The 24,676-nt window shown below is 41.4% G+C and overlaps 1 protein-coding gene, 1 non-coding gene and 1 pseudogene across 2 annotated transcripts; 2 read left to right on the top strand and 1 right to left on the bottom strand.

Moving 5' to 3' along the window:
- Nucleotides 1-7,554: 7,554 nt before the first annotated feature.
- LOC110200748 (olfactory receptor 5A2-like) lies at nucleotides 7,555-8,544 on the top strand. Its single transcript, XM_020976161.1, has one exon. The coding sequence runs from the start codon at nucleotides 7,555-7,557 to the stop codon at nucleotides 8,542-8,544; it is 990 nt and encodes a 329-aa protein (XP_020831820.1).
- A 3,830-nt stretch (nucleotides 8,545-12,374) lies between these two features.
- Nucleotides 12,375-12,457, bottom strand: TRNAL-UAA (transfer RNA leucine (anticodon UAA)). The gene has a single exon. It is a non-coding gene; the product is annotated as a tRNA-Leu (tRNA).
- A 10,040-nt stretch (nucleotides 12,458-22,497) lies between these two features.
- On the top strand, nucleotides 22,498-24,123 carry LOC144455469 (NGFI-A-binding protein 1 pseudogene; annotated as a pseudogene).
- Nucleotides 24,124-24,676: the final 553 nt, after the last annotated feature.

Genomic DNA, 24,676 nt, shown 5'->3' with positions numbered 1-24,676 from the left:
CCTTCCCTCCTTCCTTCCTTCCTTCCTTCCTTCCTTCCTTCCTTCTTCCTTCCTTCCATCTTTCCTTCCTTCCTTCCTTCCTTCCCTCTTTCCTTCTTCCCTCCTTCCTTCCCTCCCTCCTTCCTTCCTTCCTTCCTTCCTTCCTTCCTTCCTTCCTTCCTTCCTTCCTTCCTTCCTTCCTTCCTTCCTTCCTTCTTTCCTTCCTTCCCTCTTTCCTTCCTTTTCCTTCCTTTGTCTCTCTCTCTCCCTCTTTCCTTCATTCACTTTCTTCTCTTCTTCTCTTCTTGCTTTTCTCCTTCCTGTCTTGACAAGGGGTCAAATCCAATAAGTTATAGTCTAAGAGAAATAAAGTACAAATCCAGACTTTGAGTTCTAAAAATCAGCTGCACACAGGACCAGCATGGCTGGATAGCAACTTGTCTGAAAAAAAGATCTGCGGCTTTTATTATATTACAGATTCAATATGAATCAATAGAGTATGATGGTCAAAAAGGCTAATGTGTTTTTAGACTATATTAATATACTTTCTAGAAAGAGGGCGTTTATAGTATAGCCCTCTTCTGTGCTAGTCAGACTGATGATGATGATGATGATGATGATGATGATGATGATGTTGTGGTGGTGGTGGTGGTGATGATGATGATGTTGCTATCTGATATGCTTATGGTCTTTTAAGTGCAAAGCACTTCACTTATCTTGTCAACATTCTCAAGGATATCATAGAGGAGATCTGTGCTCAGACACAGATTAAACTACATGGCCTCTAGTCTATGATTCTATTTAGCCTTATTGTATTTCTAACAGTGACGAGTTTGTTGTCCATAAGCTCACGTTCCAATTAACTTAACACAGCCAAGATTTGGCGGAGTCGGAATTGGTGGGTTCTTGGCCTTCTGTTTGGTATAGTGGGAAGAACTCTGGATTCGGAGTTTTCTCCAATCCTAGCTCTGTCAGTTACTTCTGTGGGACTTCAGACATCACTTAGACTCTTTGAATCAATTTTCTCATCGGTAAGATGAAGCAATTGTATCATTGATCTCTAGGGCAAGTTCTGGTTCTAAGTCCTATGATTCCTTTCCATCCACCTATTGTTCCAATTCCTCCCCTTACTTACTCAATGGTTCCCCAAATCGTAGGATGAAGTTTGTCCTCTGTGGGGGAAGGTTGAGTTCCAGATGCTAATATTCCCGAGAAAGGGAACGAGGACCTGATTATCACAATAAGATGCCAAAGACTCCTAACAGACCCTTTCCTCAGGCTGTTTTCTAGGGTAACCAAGCAAGGGTGCTGAGTGCCTGAGCTAGGGAAGATCGAAGGAGAGATAGAGGAGAAACAGAGCAGGAGGAGGAGAACACAAACAATAGATTAGGGACTTTGGGATATGCCCAATATCACTAGCTGGTCTTCACTGGGCCTTAGAGAAGAGGCTTGGTCCTGTGATGGTACTATGTATGCTCCCAACTGATAACCTCATCCCAAGTTTCTTTTTGCCTTGCACACTGGGAAAAGGATGGCATCATTCCATCAAGCAATTCAAATATTATTTTACTTATATGCCATAAGACCACTGGAAGTCCTGGATGCATTCCTTACCATTTGCTTTATAAAGCTCTGTCTTCCATTTTGGTGGTCATAGACTTTAGACCATTAAAGCTAGAAGGGACCTTAGAACATAAACTGTCAGAGCTAGGATGACCCTTAGAACAAAGAAAATGGAAAATCAAAACAGAGAGGGGTCCTAAAAACAAACTATCTATTCTGAAAATGGCTTTAGAATATAGAATATGGAAGGGACCTTAATTCAGAAGATAAAAATTTCTTGAGGCGAGGTGCTTAAAACATAGAATGCTGTAACTGGGAAGGGTGAGCAACTAGGTGGCTCAGTGGAGGGCTCACCAGGACTTGAACTTCCTGAGTTTAAGTCTGGCCTTAGACACTTACTAGCTGGGTGACCCTAAGCAAGACATTTAACCCTGTTTGCCTCAGTTTCTTTATCTGTGAAATGAGCTGGAGAAGAAAATGGCAAAGCATTCCAGTATTCTTCCCACGAAAACTTCTAACAGGGTCATGAAGAGTTGGACACAACTAAAAAACAACTAAACAACAAAAACTGGAGTCTTAGATGTAGGCCCTGACAGTCATACAGTCATAGAATTTTCAAGGTAGAAGGGACCTCAGTGGCCATTCTGAAGGCAGACTTGAAAAACAGTCCCCCTACAATACACCTGACACACACATACACATTATATACACACACATATGTATGTATACATACACATACACATATACACATACATACCTATATGTATATAAGATTGCTACAAGACACACATATACACACATATATACACATATACACACATAAATAAACATATTCATGTATACACACACACACATATACACACACACGCACATACACACATATATACAAGACCTCAGCTTAAACATGTCCTGTGAGGGGAAACACACTACCCTGGAGGCAGAAAGTTGCATTTTTGCACAGTTCTAACTGCTGGCAAGTTTCTTTTGAAAGCAAGCCTGCATTTCAGCTATTGCAACTTGCACCGATTTCTTCTGGCTCTTTGCTCTGGGGCCAAATGTAATCCCCATTCCAATTCACAGTCTTTCAAATACTTGAAGCCAGCTATCTTGTCTTGCACACACACATCTTTGCCCCCCAGACCTGTGTTTTACGTGACAATAATAACTAGCATTTGGTCCCAAAGAGGTAGGTGCTTTTATTATCTTCCTTTTACAAATGAGGAAATGAAAGCAAATAGAGGTTAAGTGATTTGCCCAGGATCACATAGCTAGTAAGCATCTGAGGTGGGCTTTGAACTCAGGTCTTCCTGACTGCAAATCCGGTACTCTTGTGCACTGGGATACCTAGCTGTCAATCCTCATGTGACTAAGGCCCCTCACCATTCTGCATGTTCTCTAGCTTATTAACATCTTTCTTAAAATGTATTGCAAAGGACTGGAAAGAAGGGCACTAAGCCACTCATTTTACAGATGAAGAAACTGAGGCCCAGGCAAGGGAAATTACTTGAGCTGGATTTCACAGATGACTGGTGGAAGAAGACAGATTGGAATCCAGATCTTCTTATTGGTACTTCTGTGATCTGTTCGCCCCCTAAGCTCTGTAACTTTGGTAGGGCCATTTTCTTGTTTTTTTTTTTAACCTAGAACTATTGAGGGTGGTGGTTGGAGAGTAAATGGAGAAGAAGAGGCCACTGACTCTATTTTGTGCTGGTCCTGAACTAGACTGTACATAATGTAAGCCAAGGCACATCATCTCTATAGCATCTTGTTTGCCCTCTCATTAAAGAGAGTTAGTTCAAGAGAGCCTGGTAGTAGGAATGAGATACCTCATCAAGGAGATCTTCAGATTCCTTCCTCTCCATTCTTACAGGCAAGTGTGATTAATGAATTCAGCAGGCCCTGAGATCACAAAGAATGCCCCACACCTCATGCAAATTTGGATGGCGTGGAAAACTTCTAAAGGCTTGGGCATTTTCTTTCTGGATGCTTCCATGGCAATGGGGCTTCAATGGAGTTCTGTAACTGGAGAGATTAGAAGAAGGAAAAGCTGAAAGTCAGAGAATGCATTGTAGGGCTCTCAAAGGAGGCGGTGTGTCACAGTAGAACATACCAGTGCTAGGTTTGGAAGCAGGAGTTCTCAGATGGACTCCTGCCTCAAACACGAATCCTGGTCTTCCTGACTTCAAAGCCAGCCTGTAGCCACTATATCAGGCTTCTGCTACTTCCTAATCTATGATGTAGGTTTAACATCATGGCATTGACATACTTCAGAGGTGCCATGGGGGAAATATTTTACATACTTTACAACACTACATCAATGTGAGTTTTTGTTATTTCAAAGAATCCATCACTAGCATCTTTGTTGATATAACAGGGATATTGTGGCAGATTTCCTATCCTCTAAATAAGCACAAAATCACAGAGATACAGAATATTCAAAGGTATGTCCAAGGTAATCTAGTTCAATCTGGCCATTTTACAAGTAAGAGCTACTGGGAAGTGAAGTGATTTGCCTAAGTTCATGTAGGAAACAAAAGATTTGAAAGTTTATACTCATATTTTGTCCAGCTCAGAATTAGTTTCCCTAATGGTGAGAAACAGGACAATTCCAGATGCTACAAAGATCAAGCCCAATATTTTTGCTAAATTCACATGCCTGTGTGGAAACTCTCAAGTGAGCCATTGCTTGGGGATTACAGAGCTCAGGCCAATGTATCCCAACAGGTCCCACACCCCTAGTGTAATGGAAAGAGTAATGAATTTGGATTTAGACTCTCCTACTTTCTACCTATGGATCCGTGGGGAAGTCACCTAAACTTTCAAGTCTTCAGTTTCCTTATCCGTAAAATCAGAGGTTGAGCTACATGACCACTAGGGTCTTTTCCAGCTCTATATCTATATGATCCAATGAAATTTATTTTATGATTTAACCTCTACTGCCCCCAAGCCCCTATTCTTAATGTTTCCTCTACTTTCCAAAGTGAGGCCGTTAAAAACCATGCTTTAAACTCAAGATCTGAACACTTAGTGAAACAGAAAAGGAAGTGGACTTTGAGTCAGCAGAATTGAATCCAGCTTGGACACTTAGTAGCCATGTGACAGAGGAGAAGAAGGAGTATCCTATCTGAGCCTCAGAGAGGAAGTCACAGGGAGGAAGATTGCTACAAAGTTTATGGAGAAACATTTCTTTAGGGCTGTTGGAAAATGGAACGGACTGCCTCATGGGACAAGGGGGAGAAGTGAAGCACCAGGGATGAGAGGGTTGCCTCAGGAGATTGTGGGGTAGAAGGTAGGAGCTGGGAGAGTAGCTGGCCATTATCATTTATGAGATAAGGATAGACACCATCTTAGCCAACATACCTTGGAGAAGCAAGATCTCCTGAGAGGTTAATTTTGGCTAAGTTCCACTTAGGATTTGCCAAATGAGACCTCCTGAGTATTTCTGCAAACCTACAGTTTCACTGAATCTCAGGGTCAGGCTGGAAGTGTCCTAGGAGTCCAACTAGTCTAACCACTAACTCAACATAGGACGGACTATAAGATTATAAATTCAAAAGGTTGAAGGGCTCTCGAAATCATTGTGTCCTCATTTTACAAATGAGGAAACTGAGGTCCAGAGAAGTTGACTGACTTAGCCATGGTCACACAGCGAGTGGGTGGAAGATCTATGGTCCAACATCCTTTACCTCCATATTCAGTATTCTGCACCACACTGCCTCAAAAATTCTCTAAGCAACCTGCGTTGCCGGAAGAGTGGTTCTCTAGCCTTCAATTAAAGGCCACCACTGAGGAAGAACCCACTGTCATAAGTTCATGACTTGAGAGCCGAGAGAGAGGCCAGTTAGTCTAACTTCATTTATTTTCAATTCATGAGACTGAGGCCAAAGAGGTTAGGTGACTTACCTAAGGTCACATAGACAGTAAATGAAAGAGCTGGGATTCCATATGAGGTCTTCTGATTCCAAATCAAGGGTTCTTTCCATTTTACTGTACTGCTTCCCCAATATCTGCCTCCCAAAGCAGCCTGTCCCACTTCAATTCAATAAGCATTTATTAAATGCCTACTATGTGCCAGGCACTGTGCTAAGAGCTGGGGATACAAAAAGAGTCAAAAGACAGTCCCTTCCCTCAAGAAGATTACAATCTAACTTTGGGATAGCTCTCCTTTTTTTTTTTAAGGAAGTATTTTCCTTATGTTGAGTCTAGATTTGCTTGTCTGCTGTTCTCTGGTGGGGGTTATCCTTCTGAGTATTAAGTAGGTGGACCTCAAAGGTCCGCTTTGTGGACACCAGGGATGCTATACCTGTTGATTTTCTCTACTAATAGCCAGACTAGCTATTAGTTGGTTCTTCAGTTGCCCATATTGGAACCACTTCAAGGTTGGTAGGGCCTTCCGTAGTTTGTACTGAATGGGAACCCAGAATCACCAGCATACTGTGAAGAAGCATCGGGAGAAGGTCTTTGTGGGATACACTTATATGTGAGTATGTTGGCATGTGCATTCATTCGTTCAACGAGCACATAGCAAATGCCAAGAGTATGCTTGATCAGACCTATGGGAAGTAATAGTAATAATAATAACTCCCATTTCCATAGCCACTTAAGTTTTGATTTGTCCTTTGTCTATGACTCTCGGGGAAGTAGGTGGAGCAAACTTAATTGTCCCCATTTTTCAGAGAAGTAAACCAAGGCTCTCAGATGTGAACCTATTTAGAGTCACATAGCTAGTTTGCGTCTGAGGCATGGTTTGAAGCTAGGTCTGTTGATTTTCCCTCCAGCACTTTTTCTCTCGTGCTACTATAACGCTCAAAAGTAGAAGACTCAGTCCCTGTTTTTAAGGAGATTAAGACAAACATACACATTCATAGAATAGGGCAGCCTGGTAATACAGAAAATGCTCCAGACCTTGAGTCAGAACCCTGGTGTTGCAGTCTCAGCTCCACCATTCATTTACCATTTGTGTGGCATTGGGTAATGTTGAAGTAACATTCTGGGTCTTGGGTTCTTCATCTATGAAATGGGACAAATAGCCGTAAGTAGTGCTGTTGTGAAACTCAAAAATGATGTCTACAACATGGCATAAAGTGGGGAAACTTGATATCTGTCATTTGGGAGTGGGGCTTCACAGAAATGGGATAGAAAGGGAAAAGCTGGGTAATGTATTGGGTCCCTCTGGACGGGCTCAGGCTGGCAGAGAATTTCAAAGTGCCAGAACGGAGGTCTTCTGGAGACATAGGGATGAGGATCTCTGGACAGCTACAAGAAGAAAAAGCCACCTCTCTCCAGGAAGTGTGGGTCCTCCTGTATGATCCCATACTGGAGCCCACGCTGTGGTCCCGTCCTGCTTATGGCTTTGGTGGAAAAATGCTGCATTTGAAGCTAGAAGAGCAGAATTCAAATCTCAACTCTACCAGAATGGAAGTTCCTTGAGGGCAGGTGCTGTTTTTATTTTCGTTTTGTATCTGTGGCACTTAGCACAGTGCTTGGCACATAGTAAGTACATAATTAGCAGCCTCAGTTGCTTTTGTCCCTCTGACTGGAGGGCTGGAGGGTGGACCAAAAAATTCCTCCTGTAGCTTCCTTTTGCAGAGGGCTCAAAACGCAGCCATTTCTTCATTTGTCACCAACTGCTCTGTTTGGTTTGCTTCTATCATCACACTCTGGTGTCTTCCCTTCCTTTTAGCTTCTTTTGGTGTATTGTCTTCTGCTATAAGACTGTAAGCTCCTTGAGCGCGGGAACCATCTTTCTTTCTCTTATTTGTATCCCTAGCACTTAGCACAGTGCCCAGCAGCTAGTAGGTGTTTAATAAATATTTGTCTTATCACAAATACTTCAAAAGTATTGGTTGGTTGATTGATTGATTGACTATGTGACCATCACAGAAGAACAGGATTAGAGTTGGCCCTTAGCAGATTCATGTATCCCCTTCTGAAAGGCTAACCAATTAGTAACACAAATAACTTCCCAGAAATAGTTCTCTTTGTCTCTCTGTAATTTCAGGGATCAGGGCAATGGCTGGGAGCAGAAATACCACGACTGTGACTGTATTCATCTTCCTGGGCTTTTCAGATTGCCCCCAAATACAAATTGTCCTCTTTCTGGTATTCCTGGGGATCTACCTCATGACTCTGGCCTGGAATCTGGGCCTCATCACACTGATCCAGATGGACTCCCACCTCCATACACCTATGTATTTCTTCCTCAGCAACCTAGCCCTTGTAGACATCTGCTACAGCTCCTCTACCACTCCCAAGATGCTGGCAGACACCATGGCAGAGCAGAAAACCATTTCCTTCTTGGGTTGTGCTGTTCAATATTTCATCTTTTGTGGCATGGGACTGACAGAATGCTTCCTCCTGGCTGCTATGGCATATGACCGCTATGCTGCTGTGTGCAACCCACTCCTCTACACAGTCATCATGTCCCACACACTCTGTATCAAGCTGGCGGGAGGAGCATTTATGGGTGGGTTTTTCAGCTCTCTAATTGAAACCTACTCTGTCTATAATCATCGGTTCTGTGGGCCTAACATCATCAATCATTTCTTCTGTGACCTTCCTCCTGTCTTGGCCTTATCTTGCTCTGACACCTTTACTAGCCAGATAGTGACCTTTCTTGTGGGGGTCATTGTCGGGGTAATGTCTGTCCTCATGGTCCTTGTGTCTTATATTTATATTGTTGTGGCTATCTTGAAGATCAGCTCCACCAAAGGTAGGTCTAAGGCCTTTAGTACCTGTGCATCTCACCTGACTGCTGTGACTCTCTTCTATGGCTCTGGCCTCTTCATGTACATGCGTCCCCGCTCCAGCTATGCCCTGGGCAGGGACAAGATGGTATCAGTCTTCTATGCAGTGGTGATCCCTATGGTGAATCCCATGATCTATAGCCTTAGAAACAAGGAGATTAAAAATGCTGTGAAGAAGGTGATTGAGAGGGAATGTGTAATTTCTCATCACCGCACCTACTTTTCATCAGTGTCGGTGCTAGCATTTGAGCTGTGAACTTAAAAGGCTATGCAGAAGGTGACTGATAGTGGGCAAAACCATCCACGAATAACTCAATTTAAGAAACAATTATTAAATGCCTGTTGTCCAAAGAGTATTCTACTAAGGTCGGAGGAAGTACAAGTTTAAGACACAGTACCTGGAGCTTACAGATGGTATCAATGAGACTCTTTTGTCCCCTGCACTTCCCCCATCCCTCTTGCCTCATTGGTATTGAAGACTATTGTGTGACTAGAAATGCCTTTGACTCCCATATTAATGAAAGTACAGGGTACACTGTAGTCTGTTAATGGTTCTTTGCCCTTCAAGACAACGAAGTAGAAGGTGCTTCATGAAGTCAGAATGTTGCAGAACATTTAAATGTCCTTGATTAATTAGAAAGTATGATTAACAAGAGAAAGGAAAGGGGACATTGAGAGGATTGAGAAATTGCCAAGATTAATGGAGATGCAAAGGCCAAATGGAGACAGAAGCAGTGAATCTGATTACAATGCCCATAATCATCCCTGGGGGTCCACTGAAAAAGTCATGAGGATATAAAGCAGGGCTGGACTGGGAATCAGGAAGACCCGAGTTCAGATCCTACCTCCAATATATATTAACTTTGTAATCCTGGGTAAGTCACTGAACTTCTCTGGGCCTCAGTAAAATGGTGATGAGGCAAGGCCTGTGTATGGGATTGGCCTTGATGGTCTTTAATATCACTTCCACCTCTAAGTCTGTGATCTTATGAAATTAAAGGGAACACACACACATGCACACACACGCACACACACACACACACACACACACACACACACACACACACACATACACACAACCCTTCCAAGGCTGAAATCTCACAGTTCTGTGACCCTGGGAATAACAAAAATGGTCCATTTTTAAAAGTACTAGTATTTTTCTACTGATGCCTGCATGACTACAAATCACTCAGTGTGTGTGTGTGTGTGTGTGTGTGTGTGTGTGTGTGTGTAAAGCAAAGGGCAAAAAATGATCATAGAGACATGACAGTGACCCATAAACCCAAAGATAGACATGAAACATCTCCTGCCTTAGGTTTATGTCACTGTCATGTGTCTATGCTCATTTTTAGCCACTATTTCTTGGTTAAACAAGCATGCCCTGTTCAATGTCTTTCTAGAAGAAAGTGCTTCATGCATGCTTGTCTTTCCATAAACCTTCCACAAATCATCTGCCCAACATGCTGAAAACTTTCCTCTTTCTAAAAATACATATTTTACCTTTTGAAATTTCATGTTACCAGTGCAACATTCATATTGTCTGTCATGCTATGCTTCTCTCCAACTCTGAGACTAGCCCACCTCCTTTTTCTGGCCATGAATTAATTAATTAATTACTCTAACAATAGTTTATAAAGAACTTACTGTGTCAGGCACTGTGTGTGGTTCTAGGATACAGAAATAAAATGAAAATTAGTCCCTATCTTTAAGGATCTTATATTATACTTGGGAGGATGTAGCATTTACACAGATATATAAGTGAAAATAATTTGACAAGGGAATGAGCACTGACACCTATCATTTCTGTACAGGTCATTATTGATAAGATGTTATAAGCCATTTATACTCAGCTTCTTTTCGCTGCCTTCTGAGGCACCTGTAACTTTGAATGCCTCTGAGGTCATGGTATTATGTGATTTCAGTCTTGGAAGGTATCTCCAAGGACACCCAATCTGACCCATACCTGAACAAAAATCTTCACAACACTGCCAACAAGGGGTCACTCAGCCCCTACTTGAAGACCTTTAGTGAAGAGGAATTCACTACCTCCTGAGGCAGCTCATGTTGATTTTGGACAGCTCCAATTGTAAGGAAGTCTTTCTCAACACCAAGCCCAAATCTACCTTTTTTACTACAGCCTTCTATCATTCCTACCTGTTCGCTTTGGGGCCACGTAGATAGAGCACATCTAATTCCTTTTCCAAATGATAATCCCTCAAATTCTTTTTTTTTCTTTTGTGAGGCAATTGGGGTTAAATGACTTGCCCAGGGTCACACAGCTAGTTAGTGTTGTGTGTCTGAGCCAGATTTGAACTCAGGTCCTCCTGACTCCGGGCCTGGTGCTCTAGCTGCCCCGACACCTCTACTTTTATACTTGATTCCATCCCCTTTTGAACCAACAAGGAGCTTGCCTCATCAACTCATGATTATTCTAGATTTGTTTTCAGTCTATGTATCTATGTGTCTCTCTGTCTATCTGTCTGTCTGTCTAAATGTGTGTCTGTCTTTTGATGTCTCTGTGTCTTTCTTTCCAATATTCTTCTATATATTTTTCCATTCTTTGAAAAATTTTTGTTCACTTGACACTCTCAAACGTGAAGGAAAAAAAAACATGGCAGGGAGAGAAGGAAGGAAGAAGTATTTATTAAGTCCTCTGGACACTGTGCTAACCACTACAGATCTTTGATTTGATCCTCACAACAGCTTTGTGAAGTAGGTACTACTATTATTTTCATTTTATAGTTGAGGAAATTGAGATTAAATGACTTGCCTGTAGTCACATAACTGGCAAGTGTCTGAGGCCAAATTTGAACTCAGGTCTTCCTGACTCCAGGCCAATGCTCTATCCATGGTGCCACCTAGCTGAATCTACACTCACTGTTTCCACTTCCACAGCTCCTGTGGGTTCAAATATCATCCTAGGTAGATGAATGGCAAAAAAATATCTATCTCCGTCTCTATTTATGTCACTTATATCTCTATCTCTACCTATATCTCTGTCTCTTTAGCGCTAGCTCTCCTCCCCTCATCTTTCTCTTGAACCCCAGTCAGACATCATCGGTTGCTTATTAGATACCTCTTCCTGGGTGTCTCATAACAACCTCAAGCTCAATTTACACAAAATAGAAACCATTATCTTCACACCTAGATCTGTGCCTCTTCCAAACTTCCTGTTTTCGTTGAGGGTGATACCATTCCTCCAGTTACCTAGATCTGCTAACTTTGTCATCCTCACAACATCCTCATGCGCCGTTTTAAAAGTTTGAGAGACATATTTTTTGGGTAATTAAATCATTTTATTATTAATGCCAGCTCGTTTATTAATAAAAGGATGGTCATTTGGCTGTCTCTCTCTTAAATCAAAGACAATCACGGCAGCTGGCTCATGGTTTATATGCCCATTGGATGAGGGGTGGGTATTTCTGAGAGAGTAATCAATTCTGATTGGTTAACAATTAATGAGAGAAGAATACTATGAGGAGGGGCTGAAACCATTCAAATAAACTTCCATTATGTCATTTACTTTCTAAGTTTCCTTCCCTCCCCCAGCCAGTGAAAGCATTCAAAGAATTTGTCCCCGCCCAAACCTGAGTAGAGCACAATGGCTTCCCCACCTGGGTGGGTTCTGAATTCAATCTCACTATCAGCAATGTCCTTCAAGAGACTGAACTTTGGAAATCAGGACTTTAGAAAAAGGAGAGAACTCTGGATCTCCCCAAATCACTTGTTATTAATAAGCATTTCTCTCACCTGTCCCTAATGTCCTTTATCCAATCAGTTTCCAAGTTTTATCAATTCTCCCTTTACACTTTTGGCATTCATCCTCTTCTCTCCTTATATAAAAGCTATATTTATATTAGCCTGAATATCACCTCTTTACTGGAATGCTGTTACAGATTCTTGATTGGTGTCCCTGCTTCCAGTGACTCTGTTCCAATTCCTTCACGATGCTTCCTACATGGCTGCCAAAATAATCTTTTAAAGATATATGTCAAATTTTATAATTCCTCTGCTAGAACTTAAGTGGTAGGTGCTTGCCCCTATAAAACATGAAGGGTTCTGCTCTGAGTAAGGAAAAAACCCTTCTACCAGAAGTGGGGTTCGAACCCACGCGGACACACGTCCATTGGATCTTAAGTCCAACGCCTTAACCACTCGGCCATTCTGGTTAACGACAATAGAGGTTTTTCATTGAATGGGTGTTGACTTACTCAAAGTGAGAACCTGAAAAGACCTTAGCTTAAAAGGGACAAGGCCTCCCTCCCATTGCATTCTGGGCCATCTCCAGTCCTCCTGATAGATATCTGGCCACTGGACCCAGATAGCTCTGGAGGAGAAAGTAAGGCTGGTGACTGACCGCATAGCTCACCCTCACTCAAATCAGTCAATTGCAAGTCATGTCATCTTCTTTCTGCTGATATGGTCTTTTTCAAGAATGAAGGACAAACCACACACAAGGCAGAAAAAAGTATTTGTGCATAAAGAAAAAGAAATGTCAACTTTTGAATAACGTAAGATGATGGCTCTTTCAAAGGTGAAGAATTTGGTAAAAGGGGAAGGAAAATAATTTTTGTTTAATAAAATCTTCTATAATACATGTATAAGAACCATGTTTTCAGCCAAATGTGCGAGCAATTTGGTTACCAAAATAGATACAAAATTGACATTTGCGAATATTTTCGTGACATTGCAAATAATTTGTGAACAAAAAGGCTTGAATAATCTTGTAAAGAATGTAAGATGACACCCCTATCAAATATGAATAAATTGGTGGGTAAAGGGGGTAGGAAAATAACTTATTATATACCAAAAACTTATAAAATCTAAATATGAAAAGGTATAGTTTTCTGAAACACCAAATGTTAGAAGGACTATGTTGAAGACTGAGAAAAGGGTGAGGCTTCAGGACTGTTGTGGTCCCTCAGCTCATTTTTATTGTGACTACTTTTTAAGACACCAAGTGGTAAAACTCCCCAAGTGATAAATAACTCTTTGAATAATAAAAGGTAGTTGAGGTAGCTAGGTGGTGCAGTGGATAAAGCACCAATCGTGGAATCAGGAAGACCTGAGTTCAAATCTAGCCTCAGACACATAACACTAGCTGTGTGACTCCGGGCAAGTCGCTTTACCTCAATTGTCTCACAATAAATAAAAGATAAATGAACAAGCACTTTACTTCCTAACTAGCTGAAAGGGGGAGTTTATGAGTTTTTAAGGGAAAAGTGAGCACCAGGTGGCTCTAGTTTAAACCATAAAAGGCGTTATTAATCTAGATGCTGAGGTCAAGTATAGGTAATAGAGGAGAATGGAGCAGGAGGGCAAACACTTATGAAACTGCTGGAACATTCAGCTTTTACAAAACAATGAGATGAAATTAGCAGCTGGAGAGTGAGTTGGCAAGGCTTCAGCTGCTCCTTATTGGCCAGACAGCTGAATCGACCCTTGGTGCTCGTGCTGGGTGAGGGAGACCTCTGCTGCTCTCTGCTGCCCTCTGCTGCCCTTTCTTGTTATATGAGAGGGAAATGCAAAAAGGGCAAGATTTACTTTGCAGCTGATTAGCTGCTGGCTCTTCATCTTGACCGTTGATAAGAACACGCAGCATCACTGAGAGTAAAGCATTGGTTGGGCTGGTTTCCATTGCCTAGAGAGAGAGAGCCAGCCTAATGAGCTGCGCGCTTTAAAGGGAATTGCTAGCCCATATAACACTTTTCAACTCCCTTTTAAGAGTGACTGTGGGTGACTGTGGGTGAAAAGAGCTTGTCAGTGCTTTATCAGTTTGAAAGTAGAAAAGAAGAAAATTTGCCCATCAAGAGAAACTTGCAATTCAAAAAAGAGCAAAAGAACTGACAGAGATGGAGCTTCCTGTGGTACAGGTGTTCCTTTATAGACCAATGACCTCAAAGCCTTCAATCCACAGGAATAAGTTATCTTGAAACCATGGGTTTTTGCTACCAGATTTATGTATCATACCAGGTTTATGTAAGTGCATACCCACTCTCCCTCTCAGATATTGATAGAATGTGATTCATATTTATATATGAACTATAACATATTTGATTTATGCTGAATAACTGTGATGTATTGATTATTAATTTTACCTTATTGCTAATTAAATGGTTGTGTTTAAGATCTAATGGTGTCACCATTATAACTAAATGGTTTTGTGTAAATAGAAGCACACTGGTAAGGGCTTAAGAGTTATAGTAGTCAGAAATTCCACAATGGCATTGATTACCCCTCTAAGATTCTGTGAGAGTTTCACTGTAACTGCATAATGGTGGTCCTTCTCAGGGAATCTAGACCTGCAAATATATAATAGCATGTTAAAATAAGGGAGCCATCCCAGAGAGTAAGCGGCCAGAGAAAGCCCATGCACATGTTACATGTGCATGTGAAGCTCTTCACGATCAGGTTTCCACTCAGCTTTAAAGCCTTATTCCACATTACTCCTCTTTACAAACTCCATGTTCCAAACTATGAAAGCCATGAAATAACATACCAAAATTTCTGGGATAGAGGTAAAGTTTTCCTAAGAGGAAAGAACTGTATCCTCAGATCAAATAATGAAATGGAAAAGGGATATTTATAAACTGAAGATATAATTTAAAAATCAGAAGATAACTCCAAAATTAGAAATAAACAAACAAAAATATTAAAATGAAGGATCTTAAAAATTAGAAAAGAAATAGATAAAGTACAAAACAAAAAATTATGGAAATCATAAACAAAATAAAGTTGGTCTGTTGAAAAGACTGACAAAATTGGCAAACACTTAACTGTCCCAATTAAAATGATGAGATAAGAAAATGAAATCAGGCTATAAATAAACAAAGCAAAGCCATGATAAAGAGAGAAAAAATAAAAAGAACAATCAGGAACCTCTCTACACAATTATATGTCAGCAAAACCAAGAATTTAAAAGAAATTCCCATTGTTTATGGAATAGCTAAACAGGTTGTGGTACATGAATGTGATGGAGTATATTACTATGCTGAAGGAAATGATGACTTTAAAGAATGCAGAGAATCACGGGAGGACAAGTTAAATGATATGAAATGAAGTAAACAGAATTAGGAAAAGAATATACATATGGACAACCAAAGTGGAAGGAAAAAGATTTCAAAAAATCAAAACTGAAAACTTTGAGATTATAATGACCAAGTCTCCCCCTCACCTTTAAATGAGAAAACGAACCCCTTTCCTTGTTTGCAGGGGTGAGGGACTTTGTGTGTGGAATATTATATATGTTATGCTAAAAAGATCATAGTGCACATGTAATTTGGGTGAAGTTCAGATAGAAAATATGGATGGTTATAATAAACCATAGAATCGAGAGATCTAATGCATTCTTCTGTTGGCCAGCTGAGCTTCAAATACAAGTGATTTTCTGCCAATCCATACTGTCCTTGGAAGATTAGAGTAAAGTAATTGGGCTTCGCTCTATGGCTAATTTAGCAGGAAAAGTGGGGAGAAGCAGAAACAAACACAGGAGGAGGTTAGATGCTATTGCCCATTTTTAAAGGTTGCTTAAGAATGGAGTTTATATCTGGAAAAGAAAGATAAAGGGCCCTCCCTCCCTCCACAACGTACTCAGATTCAGTTATGTGCTGATTACTTCTATTAAATGTTTTTTTTTCCTTTTCTTTCTTAATTTTTGTTACAAAGAAGACTTGCTAGGTAGGAGAGGCATATATTCATAAATGAGGGTGATATTAAATATTTTCATAATAATGATGTTGTAGTTGTTAAAATTAATATTAATTAAATTAAAAGCAATTCATGATTCTCTTCCCTTCTCACCAGACTAAGTAGCCTATACCCTATCTGGGTTGGCCAGGAGGAAACAGTCACTGTGAGGGTTCCTTCCCCCCAACCTTTATGCCAATATCCTCTTCCTTTTACCATATTTTGGATGGACGCTGATTCCCTCTCCCCCAATCTCACCCTTGCAGGAAGGAATCGTTCTGCTCAGGCCCTTAGACATATTCCCTGATTCTCAATAATGATGGGTCAGACTTCTTCAGTTTCTGTCCCCAATCCCACACTAAGGAGTAAAAATGACTAGTCATACTGTTTAGACGAGTTGGGAGTTACTAACTACAAACTTGGTAGGATGGCAGTGCGCCAGGTGTGACGCCAAAATTCCAATCTGCCACAAAAGACCACTGAGGCGTGAGGAATCTGAGAATTTTCCATTTATTAGGGAATCTGGTGGTTCCCAAGATATTGGATCCAAGACTTTCCTCTGTAGTCAAGCATCCCTTTCTGTCTGAGCACCCAGCATAGTTATGGAGAATGAGAGAATGATAAACATAGAATGGAGTGGTACAATTCTTTGATTGGTCAATTCCAAAAAGGAAAAAGTTACATGATTGGTCAAGGGGATGAGGGGGAACTCCATGATTGGTCAATGATGATGTACCCCAGTCACCTGCTTGTTTAATCAATGACTAGGCACAAGAGGTGACAATGACAGGCTATCTTCCTGTGTAATCAGTGACCACGCGATAGAGGTCTGGGGCTTTCCACTGTTTAGTCAGTGGCTTGGCAACAAAGTTCTCGGGACTTTTCAATGTTTGTTATGACCATCTGGTGTGGCATAGAGGAAGCTATTGTCTTCTGGAACATAGCAGCCAACAGGAACATCGTTGGAGTCGGGGAAGGCAGGGTGTAATACAGCAGGTCTATCTTTAACACTGGTCAACATATAAATCTTTTAAAGAGTATAGTTAATACATAGACATCACCACTAATACATAGTTGATTAAGTAATCACGACTCTTATCCTAACACTATTAATTAACATAATTAACTCAAACTTAATCACCTGCTTAAATCACTGATACCCACCAAATCACAACCAACCGAATAAATGCTGATTATCACACAGACCTTACCATCCATATACTACCACAATGCCTTCCATCCCCCCAGGCACTGCCATCAACCTGTTAGTGTACCATAACAATGCCTGTGCCTTACCCTTTGCTTTACTGATGAACTCTTAGGACTTTTGTATTTTCCCACCCACCCTGAAGCAGAACCCTGCTATATCTGTCATCTCTCCCAATTAGGCTTCGAGTGCCTTGTGTGCAGAGACTGTCTCGTTTTTCTTTTTGCATCCTCAGCACTTAACAAATGTTTTTCCTTCATAAATTTAAAAATAAAATGATGGGAAAAGTAATTAATTTGCAAAGAAGGAATTAATGATGATAATGGCTCATATATGGGTATTATTAATAATGTTTGCCATCAGGGCGGTCTCTGTTTTGGTGAACTATTCTTGTAACCAAGTGCTAAGATTGGTGGTTTCTGTTCTGCTAGAGGAGGGAAAGTCTTAACATGTAAATGCAACAAAATTTAAAATTGTACCATCTTTTAAAAGCATTATTTAGTTCTTTTTTCCTTTTTAAATTTTCGTATAAGAGCTCAGTTACTCTGCCCTAGTTATAGCTCTGATCATCACCCCTCCAGGGTAAAAATCGGGGAAAATATTAATCAAAGATTATGTCTCTCTCTCTCTCTCTCTCTCTCTCTCTCTCTCTCTCTCTCCTTCCCTGGTAGTACCTCTTGGCTTTCAGCACAGTGGTATGTGTAAACTTTATTCCAAAGTGAAGGAATTTTAGGATGCAAACTACTTATAATTAAGACAAATCATTTTGACAGTCTTGCCTTCATCTGTTCTAACTATACAGATATCAAGCAATGTATGATCCCTTTCACATACTCTCCAGTTGTGCTTTCCATTTGGGCTGTATGCCCAGTCCCCAGGACCTACTCTATACCCTTTCCCCAGTCACAGCTTCAAGGCCTGCTTTGGTTCTGCCACCCCTCACTAGATCACCAGCTAATATAAGCCTTCTTTTTATTTCTGTAGGAGCAAGATAAGATTGTGATATGATAGAAAGTCCATTGCATGTGGAATTGACAGATCTTGTTTTGAGTCTTGGATTTGCCACTTGCGAGCTTTTTGACCTTTAGCAAATCACTTACAAATCATTCAATGAGGGGATGGTCTTCCTAAGTCCATTGATCCTGAGGTCCTATACTGTGTGAGCTCCACAGAAGAGGTACACTTTTTAAAGGCTATTTCATACCCTTCTTCCAAATCAATTTAATCTGTGTCTTCATTTGACTCAGGACTCAGTCTCCATATTTACAAAATGATGGGGTTGGACTCCAAAGTACTTTGTATTATATATTTGTGTATATTGTGTGTGTGCATATAGTTATAGATTATAAGCTCCTTGAAGATGACTAATTCATTTTTGTTTTTGTTTCTCCAGATTCTAGCACAGAGCATGAAACATAAATAGGTCCTAGTAAATGCTTGATAATTGGTGGGATGCATTGATAGAAATTTGTCATCTCAGTGCTTCTGGTTTCCATAGACTGATGCTGGGCTTCTAGCTTCATTGCAGGGCTAGGATTGGGCTAGATGCACAGGAGAGTTGGGAGGTAGTTTGGCTTGGGACATGCATTGGGAATGTGTTATTAATGTGTTTTCCTGATTTTCTATTTTAAGTAAATTATTCATTTTCATCAACACTGTATAACTGATGATAAAATGTTTACCTTTTGCATGAAGAAATTCAGGAAGATTGCAGATTTATGAGCATTCATTAGAAGAGACTGCATTCCAGATAGGCATAAGAAGCTTGGGAGTAGCCAGAGAGTGCTATGAATATATTATCTCATTTGAGCATCACAATGACCCTATGAGATATGTATCATGATAAAGCAAATATTATTATGTCTACTTTGCAGTTGAGGAAATGACTTGTAGCTGGGAGACTTGGCTCCTAGACTTTTGAGATCCAGCCTCTGACACTTATCAATTGTGTTGCCATGGATAAAACTCTTCACTTTTGTGAAGCCTAGTTTATTCTTCTCCACCATACTCCTCCTGGTTCTGTCCCCAACTTTCTGGACTTCAATACCATGCCTTCTCTACAGCTGGCTCATCCTGGAATTTCCCTCAGCACTTGGGACTTTCTCACACTGGAGTAGCCTAGCATGCATGTGGCCTGCTTGCTCTGGAATTTTCCTCACAGAGACTCCTCTACTTTGCCCAGAAGTCCAGAAAGAAACAAAGGAATCCACTAATGCAGTGAGAAGATCCACTCATTGCATTAGTGGATTCTTTTGTTTCTTTTTTTATATTTTGAAGATATCAGTGCAGCATACAGACTTTCCTACTTTATCCTCCCTACCATTAAATGATGAGCCAGATTAATTTTCCAGTAAAAAAAACCTGTCCATAAAATTATCTTTTATAAGAGCTGGATTTCTGGGAAGGGAAAGGAAAAGGGACATGGGAAAAAATTAAATCATGTGAAAACAAAGATATCAATAAAAATTATTTTTTAAAAGACCTCTGAATATATTTTAATTCAGGCTTCACATAAAATTTACCATTGGTTATTTTGGGAACGCTATTTAAATAGTTATTGTTAGAATTATTATGAAAAAGCATAACTTAGTGAATAGAAGACCAGCCTAGATCACCTGGGTTCACACTACTTGGCCATGGGCAAGTCATTTAACCTCTAAGTAACCCAGGAAACTCCCTAAAAACAATTTTGTAAGTAGGTAGCCCATCTGTTTTAATGGACAGAATTTCTGCCTAGAGTGGAGCCTATACCAATGAATCAGTGGTCTCACTTTCCCCCAGTTGTTGCGGAGGTGATCATCATTGATTCATAATAATAAAGATAAAGACAAATTTAATTATTAAGGGGAAAATGTCTCTTTTTATAAAATTCTTCAGGGCATCTTTGATCTTGTTGTTCATGAAGCTGTAGATCAGGGGATTCAACATAGGGATAACCTTGTCCAAGTTCGGGGAATGGCCAGAGTTGGAAAGCAAGTACACAAAAAAGGCAGTGCCGTAGAAGAATGTCACAGCTATCAGGTGAGAGGCAAAGGTGTTGAAGGCTTTGACCTTTCCTTCAGGACTATAACTGAGATGTATCCATAGGACATGAGGATAATAAGGAATGAGAACAATGCAGTGCAAATTATTAATACAAATATCATCGTTTGGTTAATAAAGGAGTTGGAGCCAGACAAGGCTATATGATCTGAGGCACATAACAGAAAAAAAGAAGATTAATTATGTTTGGCTCATAGATGATGAACCAATTCAAAGGGTGTTTGAAGAAGGCTATTGAAAAATCCAACTGCATAAGCCCCAACCACCATCTTCCCAAGGAGTTGGAGATCCATGCTGGTAGAATATCTCAGTGGGATACAGATGGCCACATAGCAGTTGTATGCCATGATGGCCAAGAGACAGCACTCAACCAGTCCCATCCAGGCTGTAAAGAAATACTGAAGGTTTAGTGACTTGGAGCAGCTAAGTAGTGCAGTAGAAAGAGTACCCAGGCTTGAGTCAGGAAGACTCATCTTCTTAAATTCAAATCTGGCCTCAGATATCTACTAGCTGTGTGACACTGGGCAAGTCATTTAACTTTGTTTGCCTTAGTTTCCTTATCTGTAAAATGGGCTGGAGAAGGAAATGGCAAAACACTGCAGTATCTTTGCCAAGAAAGCTACAAATGGGGTCATGTAGAGTCAGATAGAACTGACGACAACTGAACAATAAAAAAAAATCACATAGCTAGTAAATAGCAAAGATGGGATTTGAGCCCAAGTCTTCCGTACTTGAAGTTATATGGAACCCATTGGATTTTAAAAGTTTGGAGGCCATCTAGTCTAACTCCTTCATTTTACATATGAGGAAACTGAGTCTGAAGGAGGTTAAGTGAGTTGGCCACCATTACATGGCTGTTAGGTTCCAAGTCAAGTATCTCGAAGACTATGCCTGCTGCTTTATACTGCACCTCCAAAGCTCTCTGTTTTCTATTTCTATGATATTTTGGTGGAAGCATTTTCTTTTGATCTCTCCTTGTCTTTTCTGTCTCTCCACCCCTGGAATAGCTAATTCTCCTCAATAAAAGAGGATTGAGGCAATGGCACTGTATTAAAGGGTCCATGGGAAGTGGACCAGATCTGCCTCAGGATCTGAGATACTCCCTCCTTTCAGGGCTTTATTTTTATAGGGTTTGATACAAGATTCATTACCTAGGCATTCTAAAGTGACTATACAAAATACGGAATTCCATTGTTTGACATATGACACACAAGCTAAAATAAGCAAAAATAACACGTCAACAGGGTCACAAGTTAGGTGAAGCAAGGACTATCTCTGCTGACTAGGTGGTCACAAGATAGATGGGCTCCTCCTTAGGTCAGGCAAGAGGTGATGGTACAAGCTATACATATGCTCCAAGAACATATGGGGGGGACTTTCCCTATCACGCCGACCCCCATGTTTGATTTGATTGTGGAATCTGAGCAAAACAGGATGGAGATATCTGAGTCAGCATTCTTGTGGTTAAACAAATAAGCTCTATAGCTGGTAAACAAGTAATGAACATTACATTAAAGTTTAAGGCCTATTATAAGGCCCTTGTATTAGAATCTATATTCCAGGTGACATACAAAACATGGACTAGTACACTGCTTATTTTTATACCTATTATTAGGTGATTGATCAAATATGTAATACTAGATGAATATTTTGAAATAATTGCTAACAACCATCACGCCTTACAGGATCATAATGAACTGACTAATACTGAGTAGAGTTTGAGTAGGGGTCCTTAATGAATCATCTCTCTCGTCTATTTAATGAACTTCCTCTCACAGGTGAAATCCAGCAGCAGCAGACAGCAGCAGACACAGCTCGCCAGCGGGAGGCCCGGCAGCAGCTGCATCAATTACTCAACCCTTCTGGCGCTCCCATGCTACTTCTTCAACTACGTGTAGGGTAGGACGCTTCCAAAGCTTTAAGTAAAAACTAAGAAGCAAGTTAACATAGCAGAAGGCTGGCCTCAAAGACATGAATACCTGTTCAAGTCTCGCCTCTGACAAATACTAAATATATGACCCTGAACAAACCATTTAAATTCCCAGTGCCGCCCGTGGCATATCAGAAATAATGACAGGCATCTATTTCCCAGGCCATGCAATTATTAAATTGATTGTTTTCTGGTGGTGGTAACCTTAGCGTCATTGGGTAACCAACCCGAAAGAAACAGATTCACTGGACGAGAGGGTCTTCTCTCTTCCATGTCTCCTCTGGACTGGTCGAGTTAAATGTAGAGGGGAGGTGGAGGGGAGCGAGACAGCGGGAGGGAGCGGGATGGGGGAGGGGGTAAGTTGCGGCTGGCAGGCAGGGAGGGAGACGCCACTGCCGCCTGCCAGGCTCAGCATCTCCGCGCACTCCGCCCGCAACCCACAGCTCGAGGTCCCCCAGAGCCATTGCGGGGAGCCGAGGAACCCCGATGCCCGAGGAAGACTTAGCGGAGGAGGAGGAAGAGGGATAATGGGCGAGGGCGGAGGAGAGAGGCTCCACTATCTTCCTTTCCCCCCGTCCTCCTTCCTCCCTTCCTATGAGAAAGGAGTCTCTGCTGCTGCCACTGTCCCGAGAGCGCTGGGGACTGGAGGGAGTGTGTGTGTGTGTGTGTGTGTGTGTGTGTGTGTGATTGGCACTACTTTCGGAGTTAAGGAGAGAGAAAAGAGAGCTGCATCATCTTGCAAAGTTGGCCCCTCAGTACCGGCATCAGCTGTACTAGGAACCTTGGGGAGCTTGAGTTGTACCGAATATTACAAAGAGCCAACCTTTCTTCTTATTTTGATGCCTTCACCCAACTAGGTGGTGATGATGTCCAGCAGCCCCGTGAAGCGGGCGAAGAGGAGTTCTTGGAAATCTTGGGCCTGGTGGGCATGGCTAGCAAGCCCCTTCATTTAGAAGGTCACAGGCTTTAAGGGGCTGGGTTACAAACCCTGGCCTTTTTAATCAGCCTCCGACTTTCTTGTCTGTCAGTAGCATCCCCACTTATAAATTACCAGAGGGTTCTCCTACGTGGTTGAGAATGTCTTGTAGTTCTTACGAGGTGAGCATCAATGCTTGGGAACCTCATCTGAAGATCCCCAAATGTGCTGCTACCACACGTGTGCAGAGCCTGGGGCTAGCTAAGTAGGACGTCGTGGGGAGTGCGAGCGACTCCAGACTTTGGCAAGGTCACCACAACACAGAAAGCGAGCGCAGCCTCTCCCCAGGAGACCTTGTCTCCCCAGCCTCCCCAGCGGAGGCTCTAGATGCAGCCTCTGCTCTGTCCGTGTGGCTGAGTGTGTGGAGCGAATGGTCCCCACGCTCCCCCGAAGTGACTCGAATGAAGTGAAAGAATTGCTGAAACCCGCAAGAAATTGGCTGAAATGATTGGCCGCATCTTTGAGATGAATGATGACGATTCGCATAAAGAGGAGGAGATTCGGAAATATAGCGCGATATGTGGGAGATGGGGCTCACAAAAGAAAGACTGCAGACATCCCACCCTTCAGGAGCAGACTGTTAATGAAGCAGCCGCTCAGCTCTGTGTAAAAGATAACGCCCTTTTGACCCGAAGGGATGAACTCTTTCTTGGCCTTTTCTCGGCAGATTTCTCGAAAAGTCGCCTACAAGTACACTTACCGAACATCCAGGTCTAAATGTGGAGAAAGATTCGAATTATCTCCCAAAAGAATTAAAATAGAGAATGGGTCCCAGATTTCCAGGATACTGTGCAGATCCTTTTTCAGCAGGATGCTGTAAAATCTGTTAGCACCGGCCAGAGCTAAAGGTGAAGAATTTGCCGCACTCAATTTTCAGCAGCCTAAAAAGGTGACGGCAAAACAGACGGAATTCCTTTGTCCTTAAGCTGGTTTTGAAAGAACACAAGGTGCGGAGAGGCGATTTTCTGCAGGGTTTTATCGTCAGAGCTAGGAAGACCACAGTCCAAATGGCTTAATAGCAGATGATTCTGCCGGACAAGTAGGAGAAAGACCCTTGAATCTCGGAATGTGAAGTTTACAATATAGACAGCCTCCACATTTTGTGATGGATGGGGAGCAGACTTTATTTCAGTAATGAGGGCAAGTCTCAATCATCAGAAAGCGTTGGGATTTTGGAAGATTTTCCTCACTCAGTTTCTAACCCAGAAAGGAAAGCCATAAACACAGAGCCTGAAGATACAAGATAGCCATGATTCTCCCACTGTACCTTGAAAAAAATGGCATCATATCAGAGGATAAAGCTACAATACAAAAGCAAGCCTTAATAACTAACATTGCCTCATTCAAGTCAAACAGATTTCATAGCCAAAGATTAAGGACTGGTACATTAGTCTGTGGAAACCGACTGGGGAAGTTGGGGAGAGAAGGGATAGAAAAAAATCACAGTCTAGAACAGTAATGTCGGTAAATACACATTCCTTTATACATTTCATTGTATGGGGAAGCATACAAATTAATACCGTAGGCATCCATTATTTAAGAATGTA

This window comes from Phascolarctos cinereus, unplaced genomic scaffold, assembly GCF_003287225.1.
Source record: "Phascolarctos cinereus isolate Bilbo 61053 unplaced genomic scaffold, phaCin_HiC Scaffold_9;HRSCAF=440, whole genome shotgun sequence".
Taxonomy (NCBI): Eukaryota; Metazoa; Chordata; class Mammalia; order Diprotodontia; family Phascolarctidae; genus Phascolarctos; species Phascolarctos cinereus.
The sequence above is the reverse complement of the archived record's forward strand: the minus strand, read 5'-3'. Positions and strand labels throughout refer to the sequence as shown.

What these genes read in the sequence shown, in the direction of transcription:
- LOC110200748 (XM_020976161.1), top strand. Translation starts at nt 7,555, where the DNA reads ATGGCTGGGAGCAGAAATACCACGACTGTGACTGTATTCATCTTCCTG.